Here is a 21,374-nt window from a genome sequence, read left to right as displayed (position 1 = left end):
GTCGCGTAAACAACACGTGCCGAACGGTGACTGCTTCAGCACCACCGGTGTGCTGGAGAGTGAAGCCACAACAACGTTGACAAGTCGAGGAGCCGCGACGATTCGTCTGGCGCATGCAACCAACTTCATCAGGCGCGTTGTCGCAATTATCTCGCTTGGAAAAAAAACACAAAAGAAAGAACCTGGCTAATGTGGCTTTGCCCAGGTGTTGGGTGGGTTAACGAGACGTTTATATTTACGCGAGATAACCCCCCCCCGCCCCCCGGGTCCCCCTCCCCAGAAAACCTTTTACTGTGAATGAGATCGGTCGCGAAAGTCCACGTGTTGAACAGAATGGCCGTGAGTGAGTCTGCTGCTGTAGCCTGTCACAGAGGTAGTGTAGCAGGTAGCGCGCTGCGCTACGAACCCGGCCACCCGAGTTCGATTCCAGCCCATGGCTACCAACACCGGTGGTGGTCCTGGGCCTCCTCTAGCTCGGCTCAGCCTCAAATCAGTACCTGGTGCGGTGTGTAAACAACATCGCCACTGGCCACCCACCCCCCTCGTGTGCCGTGCCGGCCTTCATAGGTGCTGCTCGCCGACTACACTTGCCCCAACAGTCTGTTGAGGCTACACGGGGGACCTTTGTATTTGCCTTCACAGCACGGTCCGTCTGTTGTGTATGTTGTTTACGTGTTGTATTGTGTTGTGTGTTTGTGTTGTGTATGTTGTTTGTGACGTGTGTGTTGTGTATGCTGTTGTCTTGCGTGTCGCGTTTGTGTCCTGCGATGCATGTTTGCACGTGACATGCACTGCCACGCATGGTACACATTATATGCACACAAAGGTAAAGATCTCCCCGGGTAGCCTTTAGCAGACTGTTGGGGCAAGTGCTGTTCGCGAGCATCACCGCTCTCCCAACACACACAGTGCACATGTACAAAGATCACCCGTATAGGCGTCACAAACTGCAGGGGCAAGTGCTGCTAGCGAGAAGCACCACCTATGAAGGCCGCCACGGTGCACGAGGAGGGGAGGAGGGGGGGGGGTTAAGCCAGAACCATTCCCGGTCGCCTTTGTCTCTCCAGTGACGGGTTCGTAGCGTAGTGCGCTAACCACTGCGCCACCGCTCCCCACTTATACACACGCATATATATACGCACACACACACACAGAATGTACAAAGACAAAGATGCCCCTTGTAGGCTCACATGCTGGTGGGGCAAGTGCTGTTGGCGAGCAGCTATTAAGGCCGGTACGGCAGAGCCATGAGCGAGGTGGCGTGGTAAATACAACGCACGGACGCCTTTGTCTCTCCAGTGCTGTTGCTTGCGCACACACACACACACTCACACACACACACACACAGGTACACACACAGGCACACACAGGCACAGGCACACACAGGCACAGGCACACACAGGCACACACAGAGGCACACACAAACACACACACAGGCACAGACACACATGCACACACACACACAGACACATACACAAAGGCACACACACACAGACACACACACAGACACACACAGGCACACACACACACTCACACACACACATCCACACACACACACATCCACACACACACATAGACACACACACACAGGCACACACACAGGCACACACACACACTCACACACACACATCCACACACACACACAGACACACACACACAGGCACACACACACAGGCACACATACAGGCACACACACAGGCACACACACACAGGCACACACACACAAACACACAGACACACACACAGGCACACACACACAGGCACACACACACAGGCACACACACAGACACAGGCACACACACAGGCACACACACACAGGCACACACACACATAGGCACACACACATGCACACACACACACAGTTCACACACACAGTACACACACACACACAGTTCACACAGTACACACACACACACAGTTCACACACACACAGTTCACACACACACAGCTCACACACACACAGTTCACACACACATACTGTTCATACGCATAGACACACACACACACGTATCATATGCTATATATATAATACGTAAGAATGAGAGGCCAAATAACAGAGAAACCTAATTTGTCTTGACAGATATACAACCGATATCTACACAACACAGACATATTAATGTCTCAAACATAACATATGCACACAAAGTACACACAGCACAAGCACAGTGTATACATGCACTCCACACATCATATACACACTGTGTATACACAATGCACACACGATACACACAACACAGTGTACACATAGCCAATATACACAACGTATACAATGCATACACATAATACAAACACAATGTAAATATATATATATACACCGCACAAACACAATGAATGCACGCACTACACACACAACACAAACACAATGTGGATACACACAACACACACACAACGGACACCCACAAAACCAACGAGATGTGTGTCTAACGCCTGCAAAACAACGTCCCATATACACAAACAACAACACAAACACACGCTGCTCACGCACATGCATCGTGTCTGTAATCATTATGAGCATTGTGTAATATTATTATGTCATGTTTCTTTATATTGTACATTTACTAGTGTGTCTGTGTACACTGATTTAGACACACGATTGTGTGTGTGTGTTATGTATCTGTACACACTAGTAAACAGATGCAGACACGATACGGTGTGTCTGTGTGTATATATATAAAGATGTAAAATTCGCAAAACAATGACACAACAAACATGTGCTTTGATACAAATAGGTACAAAGACAAAGATCCCCCGTGTAGCCTTTCACAGACTGTTGGGGCAAGAGCTGTTAGCGAGCAGCACCTATGAAGGCCGGCACGGCGCACGAGGGGGTGGGTGGCCAGCACCACGCCCGGCCGCCTTTGTCTCCCCGCTGGCGATGTTTATTACACACAGCACCAGGTACTCATTTGAGGCTGAGTCGACCTAGGGGAGGCCCAGGAACGCTGTAGATATATGTCGGGTTTGGGTCGCCGGGTTCGTAAGCGCAGCACGCTAACCGCTGCGCCACCGCTCCCCCCAACACACACGCGACATTTCTCAACGTGTGCACTGGGCTTTAACACAAAGACGCGTCACTGTGTGTGTCCCCGTTATGTACCACACACACAACACACGCAACACACGCGCACACACATTGTGGGTACGTGTACGCGTTGTGTGCATGCTGTGTGTATGACGCGCGCTGCCTGTACGTTATGCGATTAATATGCGATGCAAAAATCAATGAATAAAACATGAATTTCGATTTAAAGCTTCTTTCGTGACTGCAAGGATTCATCTTCTTGGTTCTTTCAGTAAAGTCACGTAAAAGGGAAATAATAAATGAATAAAAATTAAACATTAAAAAATGTATTTGATTATCTTTTATTTTTATTATTTTGTTATTTCCCTTCTACGTGACTTTAATAAAATAATAAAAATTAAACATAATTGTATTTTATTGTTTTATTTTTATTCATTTATTATTTCCCTTCTACGTGACTTTACCGAAAGAACCAAGAAGATGAATGAAACATGATTGACGTGTGACACCTTCGTTACATCCACTGCTGGATGATTGCCTCCGTCCACACAGGGCGTGCCGCGTTCAAGGTGGGGTTTGGTTGTTTGACCATACTTCACCACTCTGGTCAATGCGGGTTGGTGAAGACCCCCCCCCACCCTTCCCCCCCGCCCCCCCCCCCCCCCCGCTTCGCCACTGATGTTAGCCGGGGGATCAAACTCAGGTGGCCGGGTTCGTGGGAGAGCAGAGCTCCTAGACAAAGCTCCCCCGTGTAGCCTTGACGGACTGTTGGGGCAAGTGCCGTTAGCGAGCGGCACCTATGACGTCAGGCACGGCGCACGGGGGGTGGGCGGCCAGCACCACGCCCGGCCGCCTTTGTCTCCCCAGTGACGATGCTTACACAACCGCACCAGGTGCTGTACTCGTTTGAGGCTGAGCCGACCTAGGGGAGGAGGCCCAGGACCGGTTCCGATCATCGTCACCGGTGTTGGTGGTGGCCGTGAGCGCGAATCGAACTGTGGTGGCCGGGGTTTGTAGGTAGCGCGGTGACGCTAACCACTGCGCCACCGCCCCATGCATCACCACCCAGAGGGTTCACGTCGAGATGGAGAGAGACGAAGAGGGCGAGAGACAGAGAGAGAGAGAGAGAGACAGAGAAAGAGACAGAGAGAGACAAAGAGAGAGAGACAGAGAGACAGAGAGACAGAGAGAGACAGAGAGACAGAGAGAGAGAGAGACAGAGAGAGAGAGAGACAGAGAGAGACAGAGAGACAGAGAGAGAGAGAGACAGAGAGAGACAGATACAGAGAGACAGAGACAGAGAGAGACAGAGAGAGAGACAGAGAGAGAGACAGAGAGACAGAGACAGACAGAGAGAGACAGAGAGACAGAGACACAGAGAGACAGAGAGAGAGACAGAGAGACAGACAGAGGAGCACGTGGAGTAGAGGATGTTACGAGGCGCGTCAAGCGAGAGGTGCTCGCGACTTCGCGGCGATTTGGGTCCGGGCGAGTGATGGGCGACTCATCCAGGAGGAGAGAAGACGACGACCACGAGGGCGAGGAGGATGATGGCTACGGATGGTCGAGACTAGAGACAGAGTTGGGGGGAGGGAGAGGAGATGGGCGTTCAAACATCTCGGAGTATCTCTCGAGAGAGAGAGAGATGGCTACGGATGGTCGAGACGAGAGACAGAGATGGAGAGAGAGAGGAGAGATGGCTACGGATGGTCGACAGAGATGGGGGGAAGATGAGAGAGAGGAGATGCGTCGCCACACATCTCGGGGTGTCTCGAGAGAGAGAGAGAGATATGGCCACTCATGGTCTCGACTAGAAACAGAGATGGAGAGAGGAGAGAGAGATGGCCACTCATAGTCGAGACGAGAGACAGAGATGGGGGGGAGATGAGAGAGAGGAGATGGGTCGCCAAACATCTCGGGGTATCTCGAGAGAGAGAGAGAAGATGGCTACGGCTCCGGAAACGGTCTGCATCCAGCAGTGGGTAGATCATGGCTGCTGATCATTGTGTGTGTAGATATAACACAATCCAGGACTGTGCATCAGGCCGGTATACCCTGCCAGCTATAGTATGACGCCGTTATATTTTTATGATTATAACTGTCCGCTAACACTAGACCGTCATTTCTACACGTTCTTATAACAGACGTAGCAGACCGGTATAGCAGAAGGACAATTTAACAAACCAGTGTAACAGACCATTCCATAACATATTGGTTTAACAGACCAGGATAACAGATCAGCCTATACCAGATCGATATAACGGAGCAGGATAACAGCCCAGTCTATACCAGATCGGTGTAACTGACCAGGATAACAGCACAGTCTAAACCAGATCGATAAAGCGGAGCAGGATAACAGCCCAGTCTATACCAGATCGGTATAACGGACCAGGATAACAGCCCAGCCTATACCAGATCGGTATAACAGACCAGGATAACAGCCCAGCCTATACCAGATCGGTATAACGGAGCAGGATAACAGCCCAGCCTATACCAGATCGGTATAACGGAGCAGGATAACAGCCCAGTCTATACCAGATCGATATAACGGAGCAGGATAACAGCCCAGTCTAAACCAGATCGGTGTAACTGACCAGGATAACAGCCCAGCCTATACCAGATCGGTATAACGGAGCAGGATAACAGCCCAGTCTATACCAGATCGATATAACGGACCAGGATAACAGCCCAGCCTATACCAGATCGGTATAACGGAGCAGGATAACAGCCCAGTCTATACCAGATCGATATAACGGAGCAGGATAACAGCCCAGTCTAAACCAGATCGGTATAACGGAGCAGGATAACAGCCCAGTCTATACCAGATCGGTATAACGGACCAGGATAACAGCCCAGTCTATACCAGATCGGTATAACGGAGCAGGATAACAGCCCAGTCTAAACCAGATCGGTATAACGGACCAGGATAACAGCCCAGTCTATACCAGATCGGTATAACGGAGCAGGATAACAGCCCAGTCTAAACCAGATCGGTATAACGGACCAGGATAACAGCCCAGTCTATACCAGATCGGTATAACGGACCAGGATAACAGCCCAGTCTAAACCAGATCGGTATAACGGACCAGGATAACAGCCCAGCCTATACCAGATCGGTATAACGGACCAGGATAACAGCCCAGTCTATACCAGATCGGTATAACGGAGCAGGATAACAGCCCAGTCTATACCAGATCGGTATAACGGACCAGGATAACAGCCCAGCCTATACCAGATCGATATAACGGAGCAGGATAACAGCCCAGTCTAAACCAGATCGGTGTAACTGACCAGGATAACAGCCCAGTCTATACCAGATCGATATAACGGAGCAGGATAACAGCCCAGTCTAAACCAGATCGATAAAGCGGAGCAGGATAACAGCCCAGTCTATACCAGATCGATAAAGCGGAGCAGGATAACAGCCCAGTCTATACCAGATCGATAAAGCGGAGCAGGATAACAGCCCAGTCTATACCAGATCGATATAGCGGAGCAGGATAACAGCCCAGTCTATACCAGATCGATAAAGCGGAGCAGGATAACAGCCCAGTCTATACCAGATCGATAAAGCGGAGCAGGATAACAGCCCAGTCTATAGCAGATCGGTGTAACGAAGCAGTCTACACCCAGACAACAACCAGACCCCATCGCAGCGGCACCACCGCCTGTGCTCACAGACCCCGCACTGGGGCTTAGGGGGTGGCCGCCTTACCCCCTCGCAGGGGTTCAGGGTGGACCCCGCATCCGCCTCATGCTCCCCCAAATCAACCCACGCCCGCGCCAACCCCGAACCCCCGCGTCTGCGCTACTCCCCCCACCCCCCTCCTCCTCCCCCTCCTCCTCCTCCCCCTCCCCACCCGCCCCGCCCCCCGTGAGTTATAGCGAGGCAGCGCGGAGCGAGGGGGTTCACTCGCGGGAGAGCGCGGAGCGAGGGGGTTCACTGGCGAGGGGGTTCACTGGCGAGGGGGTTCACTGGCGAGGGGGTTCACTGGCGAGGGGGTTCACTGGCGAGGGGGTCACTAGCGAGGGGGGTCATTAGCGAGGGGGTCACTAGCGAGGGGACTCAGAGGGGGAACGGCGGCGGTAGCAGCAGCCACGAACCCCGCGTGCGAACGGGGAGGAGGTGGTGGTGGTGGTTGTGGTGGTTGGTGGTGGTGGTGGTTGGTGTGAGCGGGCGATTCGCTACCTCGAGGCGAGGTGGGTGTGCGTGCGCTTGTGGCTTGGGGTGGTGTGTGGGTTTGGGGCGCGTGCGTGCGCGTGCGTTCGTGTGTGCGTGTGTGTGAGGGTGTGTGCGCGTGTGTGTGTGTGCGTGTGTGTGCGCGTGTGTGTGTGTGTGTGTGCGTGTGTGTGTGCGTGGTGTGTGCGCGTGTGTTTGAGGGGAGTGTAAGGGGGTGGCGGGCGCATGTGCGGTGTGTGGGGCGTTCGCGGTGTGTGAGGAGCAGGAGGAGGAGGGGAGCGGTGTTTGTGGCTGAATGTGGGTTTGTGGAGGGCTGCGAGTGTGCATAGGTGCGAAAGGTGAGCGCGCGCGGTGTGGCGTAGTGTGAGGTGTGGTGAGGTGTGGTGTGTGGTGTGGTGAGGTGTGGTGCGTGTGCGGTGGCGTGTGGACCAATCGGAACCACCATCGCCCCCGAACCTCCACCGCCCCGGTTCGCAACCCCGCCACGGTGGTTCGCTCCGAGGAAGAACAGGAAGGAGACCCCCGCAGGAGCATCCCCTGGAGACCCCCTCGCCGCCTTGGCGAGACTGGGCCCCGCGCGGACCCCCTTCCCGGGCCCCCCGCGCCCCCCCGGACCCCTGAACCCCCGATTCCGGGCACCGGGGTTCGTGATGTTGGTGCCCCGGATCGAGACGGGGCCCTCGGGGCGCGCGGGGCCCGGGTGTGGAGTCAAACCCGAGCCCGACGGGGACGCGGTGAGTGGCCCCGCGACACTCACCACAACACTCACCACGTCACTCACCCAGTCATTCACCCAGCCACTCACCCAGCCACTCACCCAGCCACTCACCCAATCACTCACCCCGCCACTCACCCTTCCTTACCCTCTTGCGCTCGCTCTCTCTCTGTGTACTCTCCCTTCTTTGTGCACTCTCTCCTGGATTCGCTCTCCCCACGTACTCTGCCATCTCTCTCCCCACGTACTCCCCCATCTCTCTCCCCACCTACTCCCCCATCTCTCTCCCCACGTACTCCCCCATTTCTCACCCCACGTACTCCCCCACCTCTCTCCCACGTACTCCCCCATCTCTCTCCCCACCTACTCCCCCATTTCTCTCCCCACCTACTCCCCCATCTCTCTCCCCACGTACTCCCCCATCTCTCTCCCCACGTACTCCCCCATCTCTCTCCCCACCTACTCCCCCATCTCTCTCCCCACGTACTCCCCCATCTCTCTCCCCACCTACTCCCCCATCTCTCTCCCCACCTACTCCCCCATCTCTCTCCCCACGTACTCCCCCATCTCTCTCCCCACGTACTCCCCCATCTCTCTCCCCACGTACTCCCCGATCTCTCTCCCCACCTACTCCCCCGTCTCTCTCCCCACGTACTCCCCCATCTCTCTCCCCACGTACTCCCCGATCTCTCTCCCCACCTACTCCCCCGTCTCTCTCCCCACGTACTCCCCCATCTCTCTCCCCACGTACTCCCCCATCTCTCTCCCCACGTACTCCCCGATCTCTCTCCCCACCTACTCCCCCATTTCTCTCCCCACGCACTCCCCCATCTCTCTCCCCACCTACTCCCCCGTCTCTCTCCCCACGCACTCCCCCATCTCTCTCCCCACGTACTCCCCCATCTCTCTCCCCACCTACTCCCCCATCTCTCTCCCCACGTACTCCCCCATCTCTCTCCCCACCTACTCCCCCATCTCTCTCCCCACGTACTCCCCCATTTCTCACCCCACGTACTCCCCCACCTCTCTCCCACGTACTCCCCCATCTCTCTCCCCACCTACTCCCCCATCTCTCTCCCCACGTACTCCCCCATCTCTCTCCCCACGTACTCCCCCATCTCTCTCCCCACGTACTCCCCCATCTCTCTCCCCACCTACTCCCCCATTTCTCTCCCCACGCACTCCCCCATCTCTCTCCCCACCTACTCCCCCATCTCTCTCCCCACCTACTCCCCCATCTCTCTCCCCACCTACTCCCCCATCTCTCTCCCCACGTACTCCCCCATCTCTCTCCCCACCTACTCCCCCATCTCTCTCCCCACCTACTCCCCCATCTCTCTCCCCACCTACTCCCCCGTCTCTCTCCCCACGTACTCCCCCATTTCTCTCCCCACGCACTCCCCCATCTCTCTCCCCACCTACTCCCCCGTCTCTCTCCCCACGCACTCCCCCATCTCTCTCCCCACGTACTCCCCCATCTCTCTCCCCACCTACTCCCCCATCTCTCTCCCCACCTACTCCCCCATCTCTCTCCCCACGTACTCCCCCATCTCTCTCCCCACGTACTCCCCCATCTCTCTCCCCACCTACTCCCCCGTCTCTCTCCCCACGTACTCCCCCATCTCTCTCCCCACCTACTCCCCCGTCTCTCTCCCCACGTACTCCCCCATCTCTCTCCCCACCTACTCCCCCGTCTCTCTCCCCACGCACTCCCCCATCTCTCTCCCCACCTACTCCCCCATCTCTCTCCCCACCTACTCCCCCATCTCTCTCCCCACGTACTCCCCCATCTCTCTCCCCACGCACTCCCCCATCTCTCTCCCCACCTACTCCCCCATCTCTCTCCCCACCTACTCCCCCATCTCTCTCCCCACCTACTCCCCCATCTCTCTCCCCACGTACCCCCCCATCTCTCTCCCCACCTACTCCCCCATCTCTCTCCCCACGCACTCCCCCATCTCTCTCCCCACGTACTCCCCCATCTCTCTCCCCACGTACTCCCCCATCTCTCTCCCCACCTACTCCCCCATCTCTCTCCCCACGTACTCCCCCATCTCTCATTATCCCTCTCTTCACTCCCCTACTTCATAGCTACACCCTATAGCAACAGTCCTACTACAACACCCATCGCTACACTCCTACTACAACACTTCATATCTACACCCATAGCAACACTCATAGCTACACCCTATAGCAACACCCATAGCAACACCCATAGCAACACCCATATCTACACCCATAACTAACCCATAGCTACACCCATAGGTATACCCTAAAGCAACACCCATAACTACATATATAGAAAACACCAATAACATCACAAATAACAATAGACACAACCACACAACAGCATAGCCCAACACACAATTTGCACAACACACACAACACAGCAAGCGCACACAGCCCACATATTATACAACACAAACCGTGTTACACAACACACATCTTGTACAGCACGCACGACACGCTACACACATATAACCCCACCACGACACCCATACACAACACGATATACAACACAAAGCCCAAACAACAACGCGATTACAGACATAATAATCACGATATTATCACAACATCCTGATCCCTGCTATTGAATCACGTATCTGGGACAACTCACGATTGAGCCGTGGTCTATCTACTGCTGGATGATCTCCTCCTCCTCGTCTTCCCCAATCCGCCACGATCACCTATCGCTCTCATCATCATCATCACGGTGGCTAGGAGATGTTGACTACCTCGCCTGGTGTACAGGATGTCGTGGGTTCGATCCCGACCCTGACGCCTGCTGCTGTATATTTGTAGTTTGCGTGTCTCTATCTGTAATAATCACGGTGGCTAGGAGATGTTGACTACCTCGCCTGGTGTACAGGATGTCGTGGGTTCGATCCCGACCCTGACGCCTGCTGCTGTATATTTGGAGTTTGCGTGTCTCTCTCTCTCTCATCATCATCACGGTGGCTAGGAGATGTTAACTACCTCGCCTGGTATACAGGAGGCCGTGGTTTCGAGACGCCTGCTGCTGTATTTTTGGAGTTTGCGTGTCTCTCTCTCTCTCTCCGTGGTCACGTGGTTTCGCTGATTGCACAGTATTCCTCGATATACGTCACCGCCGTTTAACGTCGTTTCGCAAATTACGTCGTCACTTTGTTAGTGACACCGCGAGCACCGATTTGCGTCGCCGCGTTCATTTTCGTTATACGTCGCCTCTCAGACTTCGCCTCCAGCACCACCCACCACCCACTACCACCCACTACCCCCCACCACCACCACCCACTACCATCACCACCACCACCCACCACGCACCACCCCCCACTACCACCACCACCACCCCCCACTACCACCACCCCCCACTACCACCACCACCCACTACCACCCACCACCCACTACCACCACCACCCCCCACCACACACTACCCCCACCACCAACCCTGTAAATCGCTCCTTCAGTTCACGTCGTTTCGAGACACATTGTTGCACCTTTGAGGAACGCCTCCTCGACGCACATATATAATATATATATACATACATATATATGGTAATAACTGAGTGGCGGGTGTGAATTCTAGTGATGTTCTGGAAGGGCTAGAGAGCTGAGTGAGTGATGTGAATTCTAGAAGGGCTTGAGAGCTGAGTAAGTGACGTGAATTCTAGCGATGTTCTGAAAGGGTTAGAGAGCTGAGTGAGTGGTGTGAATTCTAGCGATGTTCTGGAAGGGCGAGAGAGCTGAGTGAGTGATGTGAATTCTAGTGATGTTCTAGAAGGGCGAGAGAGCTGAGTGAGTGATGTGAATTCTAGTGATGTTCTATTAAGGTTAGAGAGCTGAGTGAGTGATGTGAATTCTAGTGATGTTCTAGAAGGGCTAGAGAGCTGAGTGAGTGATGTGAATTCTAGCGATGTTCTACAAGGGCTAGAGAGCTGCATTTTTACAAACGCGTGGTTGAGTCCATGGCAATTGCTGTCAAATACTGCAAACCAAACATATCGATTCATCGGGGGCCCCCCACAATATGAACTGGGGGGTATTGGGGGGCAGTGGCAATATTGGATGCTTGTAGATGTTCTAATCTTTGCTTTTCACCACGAGTGTGTACCTGGGGCGCTGCTGCGAGGCTTGCGATGTAAGAGTTACTCGCAATGTATAATCACTGCATTGTGGGAGTTGTAGCATTATTAGTAGGACGTGGTTGTTGTTGTTGTTGTTATACTATTGATGAGTTTTCTTCTCGAAATCAGCATTCTGTACAGTGAGACCGCAAGAGCCAAACTGGAGACAGACGTAAACAAAGACAAAGGTCCCCCGTATAGCCTGAACAGACTGTTGGGGCAAGTGCTGTGAGCGAGCACCTGTGAAGGCCGGCACGGCACACGAGAGGGTGGGTGGCCAGCACCAGAGGTGGGACAAAGTCATTGTTATGCAAGTCCAAGTCGAGTCGCAAGTCATCAAATTCATGACTCGAGTCTGACTCGAGTCCAAGTCACATGACTCGAGTCCACATCTCATAGGTGGGACAAAGTCATTGTTATGCAAGTCCAAGTCGAGTCGCAAGTCATCAAATTCATGACTCGAGTCTGACTCGAGTCCAAGTCACATGACTCGAGTCCACATCTCATAGGTGGGACAAAGTCATTGTTATGCAAGTCCAAGTCGAGTCGCAAGTCATCAAATTCATGACTCGAGTCTGACTCGAGTCCAAGTCACATGACTCGAGTCCACATCTCATAGGTGGGACAAAGTCATTGTTATGCAAGTCCAAGTCGAGTCGCAAGTCATCAAATTCATGACTCGAGTCTGACTCGAGTCCAAGTCACATGACTCGAGTCCACATCACCCAGCACCACGCCCGGCCGCTGCTAGATCGCGTGTCTATATCAATGTTGTGTCGTTAGACCCGCCACCACCCGACACAGCCAATTAGTAAGAGGGGTTGTCGCGTAAACAGAACGTGGCCAATTCGTGACTAGCACAGCAACACCGGTTCTGTGTTGGAGGGCAAAGCCACGACATTTTGTAAATGTTGTAAATGTTGTGAATGTTGTGAATGTTGTGGGCTTTATATATTTACGCGATTTAACCCCCCCTACCCCCCCCCCACAAAAAAACAACAACAACAACAACAACCTGTATTATGGATGATATTAGTCGCGATTGTGGACTCCAGATGAAGACCACGGAGCGAGTCGATGGGGCTAATCGTCGATTTAAAGCTTTCGTGACTTGCAGGGATTCATCTTCTTGGTTCTTTCGGTAAAGTCACGTAGAAGGGAAGTAATAAAATAATAAAAATGAAACATAATAAAATAATTTTCACGACGTTTCGGCCACAACGCAAGCAGCCGTCCTCAGGTGGAGAACAAGGTCTGTCGAGAAGACAGAGTCTGACTTTACCGAAAGAATCAAGAAGAGGGGCTAATCGTGTTTAACGCGCAATAAGCTTTCGCGATCCGCGCTACTCGTTGTCAAGGTGTTCGGGGTTAGATAGCGTTAGTACAAATGTGTCGTAACCCTCCACCACCCGACACAGCCAATTAGTAAAGGGATTTGTCACGTGACCAATTAGTTTACTGCTTCAGATCACCGGCGTGTTGGAAAGTAGACTCACAACATTTACAATTATGGGATTAATAATAATAGTCATAATATCCTACGGCGGTATACCCATCGAACATATTGTTGTATTTAACCACGATCCGGGTCGTAGCTATTATTAAGTTAAATTTCGATTTAAAGCTTTCGTGACTTGCAGGGATTCATCTTCTTGGTTCTTTCGGTAAAGTCACGTAGAAGGGAAATAATAAAATAATAAAAATAAAACAAAATATAATAATTCTCACGACGTTTCGGCCACAACGCAAGCAGCCGTCCTAAGGTGAAGAACAGGTCTGTCGGAGAGACAGCGTCTATTATTGAGTTGTTGGTTCTGAGTGTTGTTGTTGTTATTATTATATACACTCGTACGCGTGTGTCTCGATGTCGTGTGCCACGGTTAGCGCGTGCATCGTGTGAGGAGCGGTGGCGCTGTGGTTAGCGCTACGCTGCGCTACGAACCCCGGCGACCCTAGTTGTAAACATCGCCACGAGGGAGACAAAGGCGGTCGGGCGCGGTGCTGGCCCACTCGCACCCCCTTCGTGTTCCGTGCCGGCCTGAAAAGGGTGCTGCTGCTGCTACTTGCGAACAGCTGCACTTGCCCCAACAGTCTGTCAGGGCTACACGGGGGATCTTTGTCTGGTCTCACACGGGAGAAGACGGCGCTAGTTTGCTCTGCAGAGGCAGATGCCAGGAGCGGGGGGGAGGTCTTCATTCAGCAGCGGATAGACCACGGCCGAGGATTGTTTTTGTTATCGCACGTATTGCACACACGATGTATGCGGGTAGGGAGGGAGCGGTGGCGCAATGGTTGTGTCACTTATCACTCCGTGACACTGACGTTAACCGTGGCTAGGATTCGAACTTTGGCTCGCCTCGTACGCAGCGGAGGTACAATTATCAGTGTGCCACCCCTCCCCCGTATTACGTGCTTTAGAGCTGTATATGTATATATAGTGCGTATATGTATTGTCGCTATAATATATTGTGTGTATATACATACACACACACACACGCGTATATTGCGGGGAGCGGTGGTGCAGCGGTTAGCGCGCTGCGCTACGAACCCGGCGACCCGAGTTGGATTCCCGCTCACGGCCACCAACACGGCTGACGATTATCTGAACCGGTACCTGGGCCGTCCCCTAAGTCGATTCAGACTCAAATCAGTACCCGGTGCGGTGTGTAAACATCGCCACTGGGGATACAAAGGCGGTCGGGCGTGGTGCTGGCCACCCACCCCTCGTGTACCGTGACGGGCCTTCATCAGTGCTGTTCGCTCACAGCACTTGCCCCAACAGCCTGTGTGAGCTACACGGGGGATCTTTGTCTTGTGTTTCTGTGTGTGTGTGTATATATATACACAGGATTGTGTGTATCTATATATTGGGTGTATTTGCGTGAGATCTTGCGCGTTATGTTATAGTGTGTTATGTTATAGTGTGTGATGTTATTGTTATCACCGTGTTATCTTACAATGTGTTACTTATTCTCTTATGTATTACAATGCGCGTGTGTGTATGTATTTGCACGTGTCCGAATACATTACACACGACAGACAGTATATATGTAGTCATAGCGTGTGTTGTTGTTGTTGGGGGCTAGAGATCGCGTGAATGTGTCGTGCACCCTTCCTCCACACGACACGTGAACACGGCTAGCAACAACAACAACAACAACAAAAGCACCCTTCATCGTGAAGAACATGCGTTGCGAGATCGTACGAGGTATTAAACGTATAAATGTCGTCAATATATTTGTGTAAAAACTGAATATATATTTGTGGTTCTGGATGCCACGAATCTCGTTCGCTACTCCGCGTTAACCCAACTCCAGACCTCACGGCCCCACCACCACCACCACCTCGCTCCGTCTTACCAATTTACACCCCCCATTCAAAATACACGTCAACTCGTTCCACGCGACTGATGATTGTTCAACACCGTCCCACGTGACGCGCTACGCAATTAACGCTGTCCGCCTTAATAGAGAGGCGACTCACATTAAGATTGAGGTCTCGTGTGCGTGTGTGTGTACACGTGTGTGTGTGTGTACACGTGTGTGTGTGTACGTGTGTGTGTGTACGTGTGTGTGTGTGTACACGTGTGTGTGTGTACACGTGTGTGTGTACACGTGTGTGTGTGCGCGCGTGTACACGTTCACGTGTGTGTACACGTGTGTGTGTGCACGTGTGTGTGTGTACACGTGTGTGTGTGTGTACACACACACACGTGTGTATGTACACGTGTGTGTGTGTTCATGTATGTGTATACACGTGTGTGTGTACACGTGTGTCACGTGACGCTGACGGCGTCAATTGTTTAGCGCGTCACGCGGGACGGTATTTAACAATCATCGGGCGCGTGGGGTGTGGTGCTTCGCGAGGATTGGCGTTTGGGAAACCTGCCTCGACTGCACTGCGACTCTGCGTGGCACCCGACCACTCACCTACCCACTCACCTACCTATCCACTCACTCACCTACCCATTCACTCACCTACCCATTCACTCACCTACCTACCCACTCACTCACCTACCCACTCACTCACCTACCTATCCACTCACTCACCTACCCATTCACTCACCTACCCATTCACTCACCTACCTACCCACTCACTCACCTACCTACCCATTCACTCACCTACCCACTCACCTACTCACTCACCCACTCACCGTTTATACTCACTCATCTATCCATTCACTCACCTACACACTCACCCGCCCACTCATTCACCTATTCACTCACAGACTCACCTACGCACTCACCTACTCACTCACCTTTCTACTCGCCCCCCCATTCACTCAGCTACCCTTTCACTCACCTACACACTCACCCGCCCACTCACTCACCTACTCACCCAGTGAATATTGAGTGGTTGTGTCGAAACTCACATATGCTCACCCTCCTACTCGCTCGCCTAACCATCTACTCACATAACCCACTCATTCACCCACCAACTCACTCACCTACCCACCCACTCACTCACCTACCCACCCGCTCACTCACCTACCCACCCACTCACTAACCTACCCACCCACTCACTCACCTACCCACCCACCCACTCACTCACCTACCCACTCACTCACTCACCTACCCACTCACTCACTCACCTACCAACCCACTCACTAACCTACCCACCCACTCACTCATCTACCCACCCACTCACTCACCTACCAACCCACTCACTAACCTACCCACTCACTCACTCACCTACCCACCCACTCACTCACCTACCCACCCACTCACTAACCTACCCACCCACCCACTCACCTACCCATCCACCCACCCACTCACTCACCTACCCACCCACTCACTCACCTACCCACCCACACACTCACTCCGTACATATTTGAGCGGTTATCTCTAAACCAGCAAACGCATCAAACCTGGAGACAAGACACGCGTTTATTCTGAGGTAGTGGTGCCTAATGCAAGGATTACTATATAAGATCAAAAAGAAAAAAGCATCAATAACATACGTCGCTCGATTCACAATCTCCACATCGTTAATGTCACAGCCAAAACACCATACATATATATACACAGGCGACGTTTCGGGCACTTACCCTCTCTACCTTACGAGCCATATGGGTGTTTAACGAGCACGCGTATTTGCACACGAGACGTAACGATGTCGCGTCTCGCATGATGCAAGCGGAGCGGGGTTACACATCGAGGCCTATTCGTGTTATTAACACCGTTACTACGTTACGCGTGGCACAGGCCATGTCTCGTGTATCTTACATATACATCTTTATGTGTTGCAAGCATTTGGTATTGTGTGTGTTATACATTATGAAGACAAAGGCGGTCTGGCGCGGTGCCTGCCCCCCCACGTGTGCCTTGTCGGCCTTCATAGGTGCTCGCTAACAGCACTTGCCCCAATAGTCTGTTAAGGCTACACGGGGGATCTTTGTCTTTGTGTATAGCGGGGAGCGGTGGCGCGGTGGTTAGCGCTGCACAGCGCTACGAACCCGGCGACCCGAGTTCGATTCCCGCTCACGACCACCTGGAACTGTGGTGATTGTCTGAATCCAATGCGCTGCTAGGTCGACTCAGCCTCAAACGAGTTACCTGGTGCGGTGTCTGTGTGTGAACATCACCACTGGGGAGACAAAGGCGGCCGGGCGTGGTGCTGACCACCACCACACAACCCTTGCGTGCCGTGCCGGCCTTCTACTCGCTAACAGCACTTGCCCCAACACTCTGTTAAGGCTACACGGGGCGGTGGGGATCTTTGTCTTTGTAAGAGACATGGGGGCGATTAAACCCGATTTTTATTTAGCTTTCCCTATAACCGAAAAGGGGTAAAAAAAACCGGTTAAGTAACCGGTTTCCGCGTATATAAAAAAAATCACAATACGACTCAAACGATGGTTTTTATTCCGCGTAACTGAAAACAGTCGTGTCTCCCGAAACGTAGAGAAATGCCACAAATCGTAGCGCGATTACAATGAATAAATATGCATGCAGTGTGTATATATATTTACTGATAGAGGACGCGCCTGGAGCGATTGATGGTTTCATAGTCGGATTCGATCTGCCGCAGCTGCAGGGTTGACGCATGTTGCGTTCAACCCCGGGGTGTTTGACTTCCACAAACAGAGACAAATCCAAACCGAATCGCTTATTCGGGGACTCTTTCTAAACCTTTAAATCGAATCTGGAAACGGTTACCGGTTCAGCACCCCCCCCCCCCCCACCGCCCCCCCCCCCCTAATGATACGTTTTGAATTACTGTACGTACAGTATGCTGATGGCAGCGGTGCAAAAGCACAGCCAACAAACAGCCCAACGCGTTTCGTGTCAACAACAACAACACAGACAAAGATCCCCCGTGTAGCCCCCATAGACTGTTGGGGCAAGTGCTGTATGAAGGCCGGCACGGTGCACGAGGGGGTGGGTGGTTAGCACCACGCCACAACACCACCAACTAACAACAACAGCAACACCATCAACAACACCATCAACAACACCATCAACAACACCATCAACACCAACAACAACACCACCACCAACAACACCACCAACACCATCAACAACAACACCACCAACTAAAAACATCAACACCAACAACAACAACAACATCAACACCACCAACAACAACACCATCAACACCACCAACAACACCACCAACAACAACACCACCAACAACAACACAATCAACAACAACAACACCAACAACACCACCAACACCACCAACAACAACACCACCAACAACACCACCAACACCAACATCAACACCACCAACATCAACACCACCAACACCATCAACACCATCAACACCATCACCAACAACACCACCAACACCACCACCACTGGGGAGACAAAGGCGGCCGGGCGTGGTGGTTGCTGCCCACCCACCCCCTCGTGTGCCACAGCTGCCGGTCCTCTTTCGATGCCGCTACTCGTCCACGGCACTTGCCCCGACACTCTGTCGAGGCTACACGGGGGACCTTTGCCCTTGGGTCTTATTGTGCGCATACGAATTTGCGCGTTCCGTGTTGTGCATCGGGAGCGCGTTCGGCGCCGTCGTGTTCATCCGTTGTCCCCAATCTGCGTTGTCCGTATCGTGCGTGCGAAATCCATTCATTGTGTGTCTTTGTGTGCGTGTGGTGCGTTGATTTCGTCTTATGTACACGTGTGTGTGTGTGTACTTGTGCTGTGCGTGTGTTGTACGCATCGTACAGTTAATGGACGAGATGCCTTCTTTTACAATTAGATAGTTCGCGAATTGCGTGGAATTAATTCGATCGTTGTTATCTATTTAATTGTATCGTCCAAAATGCCTTGCTATGTACGACACTAAGCACGTAGACTTATATTTCACGCGATACGTAGAGTATGTCACGTCTGTACACAATATTGGATAGTGTACGTGTTAGATTTTATGTATTATTTGTGTGGTATGTACACATCGGTAATATATATACGATGCGTATTGTCTGTACTGTATGATCTGTGGTACATGTTACACAATTGTATGGGTACTGTATGTGTGTGTGTTGTATATTGTACGCAATTAATTGCGTGTGTGATTTGTAGCGTTATGCACCGCAAGACATTAGCAAATGAACACACGAGAATTGGCCCGAATATAATATTTAAATCGTTATTGCCTCTGCAATGTGTAATATAAAACGCGGAACGTGGTGTATATATATGTGTGTGTGTGTGTATTTAGTATGAGTGTATATATGAGATCAGTATGGATTTCGTTAATATTAACTGCAATATATTATACGTACGGTATATTAACTGATATAATTGTGTGTCTATATATATTACATATTGAATGATTCCGAGAAGCTGATCAGAATGATGATCGATTGTCACAAAAATATCCACTGCTGGATGAATGAACGGTAGGGGTGTGGGGTGTTTGACCATACTTCACCACGCTGGTCAATGGGGCGAGTTTGTGTTTGTGTCTTGAGACCAACCACTTTGAGATATCATCACGATCAACACCACCATCACCACTATTATCACCACCATCACCACCATCACCACTATTATCACCACCATCACCACTATTATCACCACCATCACCACCATCACCACTATTATCACCACCATCACCACTATCACCACTATTATCACGAACACCACCATCATCATCACAACCACCATCACTGCCATAACCGCCATTATCACCAATGCCACTATTATCACCACCACCATCACCACCATCACCACCATCACCACCATCACCACCACCATGATCGGAATATGCGCGGCGCTAACTCCAGCGCCACCGCTCCCCCTGTACGCGTACTAAAGTGCAGAGATATACACACACACACGCGCTAAATACAAATATTACCTTTTACATGTCGTCATAACTGCTTTACGGTGTCATACATGATGCGTATTATAACAACACTCTAACAGGCACATTGCAGGATGATTATACACAGTCCGTACAGTATAAGTGACCCGGGTGGTGAAGTATGGTCAATTGAGCTTTGAGGAAGCTCTCAGTCAGCATTGGATTTGACAAAGACACGTGCACACACAAAGACAAAGATGCCCCGTATAGCCTCCACAGACTGTTGGGGCAAGGGCTGTTAGCGAGCGCCTATGAAGGCCGGCACGGCACACGAGGGGGTGGGTGGCCAACACCACGCCTGGCCGCCTTTGTCTCCCCAGTGGCGATGTTTACACATCGCACCAGGTACTCAGTTGAGGCTGAGTCTACCTAGGGGAGGCCCACGACCGGTTCAGATAATGGTCACTGGTGGTGGCCGTGAGCGGGAATCGAACTCGGGTCGCGCCGGGTTCGTAGCGCGGCGCGCTAACCGCTACACCACCGCTCCCCGCCATCTAAACATACACACACACATAACGCACGTTGCACAACGCACATGATGTATTCACAACACCTACACATCCCACGTATATATATGTACACGGTGATCGCTGTTATCGTGTGCGTACTCACGATGCCCCTGTACTCGGAGTATATGAAATGCCGAGTGGCTACGTACGGTGCGAAAGAAGTTCCAACACGCATGCGTATTGTGAGCGTTAACACGTATATATACATACACTCTATAGAATTTTAAGGATAATCTTGCGAAGGAATTGCATTTAAAATTAACCAACTGTGGCCCAATCTTCGATATTCGTTGCATCAAAGCTCTTCCGTGTGTCGCTACCCATCATCATTATCATCATCATCATCATGAAACGCCTTCCATCCAATTCGTGTTTGCTACGCGTGAGAGAGAAAACAAAAATCCCGTGCAGCCAGCTACCCAGCTAGCTTCGGTGGCAACGTCCGCGCCGCAGAGAAGCATCGCTGGGGGTGGTTGACAGGAGCCCAGACAGCGGCCAGCCGCGAGTTCCACGTCGCTCATCGTCATCCAGT

General features: G+C 51.9%; 1 protein-coding gene across 1 annotated transcript in view; it reads left to right on the top strand.

Moving 5' to 3' along the window:
- The first annotated feature begins 7,191 nt into the window (after positions 1 to 7,191).
- The window catches only part of LOC144948377 (LIM/homeobox protein Lhx9-like), a 56,180-nt gene continuing 41,997 nt past the window's right edge, over positions 7,192 to 21,374 (top strand). The window contains 1 exon segment of the mRNA XM_078877803.1: positions 7,192 to 7,936. Within this exon segment, the coding sequence (XP_078733929.1) occupies positions 7,853 to 7,936 (84 nt within the window). The 5' untranslated portion in view covers positions 7,192 to 7,852.

The sequence above is a fragment of the Lampetra fluviatilis genome, chromosome 49 (assembly GCF_964198595.1).
Source record: "Lampetra fluviatilis chromosome 49, kcLamFluv1.1, whole genome shotgun sequence".
NCBI lineage: Eukaryota > Metazoa > Chordata > Hyperoartia > Petromyzontiformes > Petromyzontidae > Lampetra > Lampetra fluviatilis.
This window is presented reverse-complemented; position numbering and strand designations above follow the sequence as displayed.